Source organism: Camelina sativa, chromosome 19 (assembly GCF_000633955.1).
Source record: "Camelina sativa cultivar DH55 chromosome 19, Cs, whole genome shotgun sequence".
In the NCBI taxonomy this organism is placed as follows: Eukaryota; Viridiplantae; Streptophyta; class Magnoliopsida; order Brassicales; family Brassicaceae; genus Camelina; species Camelina sativa.
This window is the reverse complement of record NC_025703.1, coordinates 15,928,873-15,931,813: the sequence shown is the minus strand read 5'-3', so window position 1 is coordinate 15,931,813 and position 2,941 is coordinate 15,928,873. Positions and strand designations below refer to the sequence as shown.

Here is a 2,941-nt window from a genome sequence, read left to right as displayed (position 1 = left end):
TGTTATGGAAATCAAGAAGGTTGATGGAAATTGTCTCTGCGATTGCATCGAGGTTAAACTGGGACTACGATGCAGTACACATTGAGAGAGGAGAGAAAGCAAGAAACAAGGAGCTTTGGCCTAATCTTGAAGCAGATACTTCCCCGAGCACTCTCTTGTCGACCTTGCAGGACAAAGTAGAAGAAGGAAGGAATCTCTATATAGCAACAAATGAAGAAGACTTATCCTCCTTCAACCCTTTGAAAGACAGGTATGCCACTCATTTTCTTTATGACTACAAAGATCTGTGGGACGAGAGCAGCGAGTGGTATTCAGAGACTACAAAGCTTAATGGAGGCAATCCGGTAGAATTTGATGGTTACATGAGAGCATCTGTTGACACAGAAGTATTCTTAAGAGGCAAGAAGCAGATTGAAACATTCAATGATCTTACAAACGACTGCAAAGATGGAGTTGGGACTTGCAATGCTGCAACTTCCTGATCCCCATCAGATTCTTCATTTGTTTGTTGTTTGAAATCATCTTGTACCACTTGTTTCCAGTTTTGTCTTGTAGAATAGCTTTGTATTTTCTATTACTGTTGTTTCGTCTCTCGTGACTTTTAGACTAATATTTGCCCTTCTGGCATTTCTAGTTTGGTTCTATTTTGAAATGCAAAAACTGAGAAGAAGATGATACTATTGATACACAAAAAATTGTTTTGGTACAGTGAAGAATATTACTTGAGACAACTAACAAAAGTGAGGCGAAATTAAGAAAAAATGTTTCATCGTCTTTGTTTACCACTGGTCTTCTCCTTCTTAATTGGAAAAAGGGTGAGCTTCTTCTTGCCAGAGTCTGCTATGGCGTCAGCTTTCTTCAGCAGTGAAATGGCAACTTGATGCTGTCTTTCATTCACCGTCTTCTCATCCATGAACGGTTTAACCTCAAAGGTTCCTCTGGTGAAATGTCTGGCAACCTACAAAAGACATTTATTCCTAAGTTTTGTCAGAAAATCTAATATTCAGATACAGACACAGCCTCATCAATGCAAACTTCTGGCTAACGCGAATCGCATCAAAGGAGGAAGAGTGTGCTGAAGGTACCTTTAAGAGAATCCATACTTTCAGGGAACTACTGAGGATGGCAAGCCGCGTCCTCTTCCCCGTAGTCAAGAAGCTTGACATATGACTGTCAACCCGCAATATGAACCTTGGCCATGACTTGGGGTTCTCTAGGTCTCCTCTTTTCTCCATCTTTGCCTGAAATTTTAGATCGTCATGACATGGACCAAAACATCATTGAAGGATGCACGTTTGCAAAATGGAGAACAACAACAACAATCACTTATTCTAGATGCTCTTCATTTGGTTGGAAAGAGAATTAACAGAAAAGAGTCTATATTGTAACACTCACGAGCTGCCGACAAATCTCTTGCTCAATCTTTGAATAGGAAGTCTCCAGTGCCTCCACTCTACCAGTTGCGTGACAGCAAGAACACGGTTCACTGATCATGAATGTTACACTTGGTCGAACCTGTGAAAAAGAGTAGATTCACTGCAATAAGTATAAATCAAGGGCTCAGTTCTTTCTGGGGAACGACCCACCTGTAACAGTATATAGTTGACGTGCTATGCCAAATTATTTGATTAGAAGTTCTACAGAAAGAGTAAAACATCCACAAGTTGGGACAATACCCTTTTTCTTGTTATTTCCATAAGTCCGTGCCTAGACAGCTCTGATACTTTTACCAGTGACCTATCTCTCTCCACTGCTTTCTTAACCTCTTCATAAACGAGTCTCTTATTTGCTGAAACCCAAAAAAATTAAACAGGAATATTCAAGATATCCAATCGTTCAAGAAAGGGATTTGCACCTCTAAAATTTGATGTGACTGCATGAAAAACAATGACATTCTAACTCACATTCATCTGCCATGTCAATGAAATCTACCACAATGATACCGCCAATATCTCTCAGCCGAATCTCCCTTGCAATCTGAATCATGATCACATCGAGTATTAATAAATATTTTTCAAGATCAGCATATTGCAAAACTTGAATAGATTTCAAGGAAAACTACACAAGTCAAGCAGGCCTCACACAGTTACCCTTTCTCCCTGTTAAAATTTTCCTAAAATTTTCCTAAGGCATTTACTAATCATTGGATAATTCATACACCCATATATATGCTCCTATCTGACCTCATGACACACTCTGTAGAATAATTACTAAGGCAATTTTCAGAGGAAGAATTTGTGCCGCAAAAGGTTGGCGAATGAATATGTAATCTAGCAGCCAAAATGTATCACATACTTGTCTGGCAGCAGTAAGATTAACTTCTAAAATAGCTTTCTCCTGTGAATTACCCTGACCAAACATTCCATGTCCTCCGTTCACATCAATAGAGACCAACGCCTCAGTTTGTTCAATCACTAAAGAACCTCCATTGGAAAGTGGAACTCTGCAGGAGGCAAAATATACATTTACATGAAGATATCTGGGAAGGAAAAGGTGGGTCATAATTCCCGAAGAGCGGTGTTAGCCACTTCTTACCTTTTACTGAGAATGCCTTCGATTTCCTCCTCAATGTCATATAAATCAAAAAGAGGGATACTCTTATCATGCAGTTCCACTCGATTACAAAGATCAGGTGCCATATCCTGCAGGTAGTGTGTGACCTGTAAACTAATACCAGTTAGTGAAATAATTTGGATACAGTATTACTCTATTGGGGATCCGTTCTAGACTATGGTACAGTTTAATTATCTGCAAGTGCAAGAATTGGTACAAATAGAGAAGACGTAACACATCTAACTGGAGCTTTTAATTAAGCATTTGAAAATAACATTCAAGATATGATGTAAATCAATAAATGTATGAAGGTACTAAGATCATTGTTTAGACAAGGAAAGTCTCCTTCGACACACTATCCATTTCTTATTGTGGAAAATGAAATTGA

The 2,941-nt window shown here is 38.8% G+C and overlaps 2 protein-coding genes across 2 annotated transcripts in view; one reads left to right on the top strand and one right to left on the bottom strand.

Moving 5' to 3' along the window:
• Positions 1-636, top strand: part of LOC104766475 — an 8,295-nt gene extending 7,659 nt beyond the window's left edge. The window contains exon 2 of the mRNA XM_010490369.2: positions 11-636. Within this exon, the coding sequence (XP_010488671.1) occupies positions 11-482 (472 nt within the window). The 3' untranslated portion in view covers positions 483-636. The remainder of the gene's footprint in view (positions 1-10) is intronic.
• LOC104766476 (ribonuclease E/G-like protein, chloroplastic) overlaps positions 573-2,941 on the bottom strand; it is a 7,186-nt gene continuing 4,817 nt past the window's right edge. Inside the window, exons 10-14 of the mRNA XM_010490370.2 lie at positions 1,905-1,977; positions 1,677-1,789; positions 1,396-1,515; positions 1,086-1,241; positions 573-958 (exon numbers count right to left, since the gene is read on the bottom strand). Coding sequence (XP_010488672.1) covers positions 767-958; positions 1,086-1,241; positions 1,396-1,515; positions 1,677-1,789; positions 1,905-1,977 — 654 coding nt within the window. The 3' untranslated portion in view covers positions 573-766. The remainder of the gene's footprint in view (positions 959-1,085; positions 1,242-1,395; positions 1,516-1,676; positions 1,790-1,904; positions 1,978-2,941) is intronic.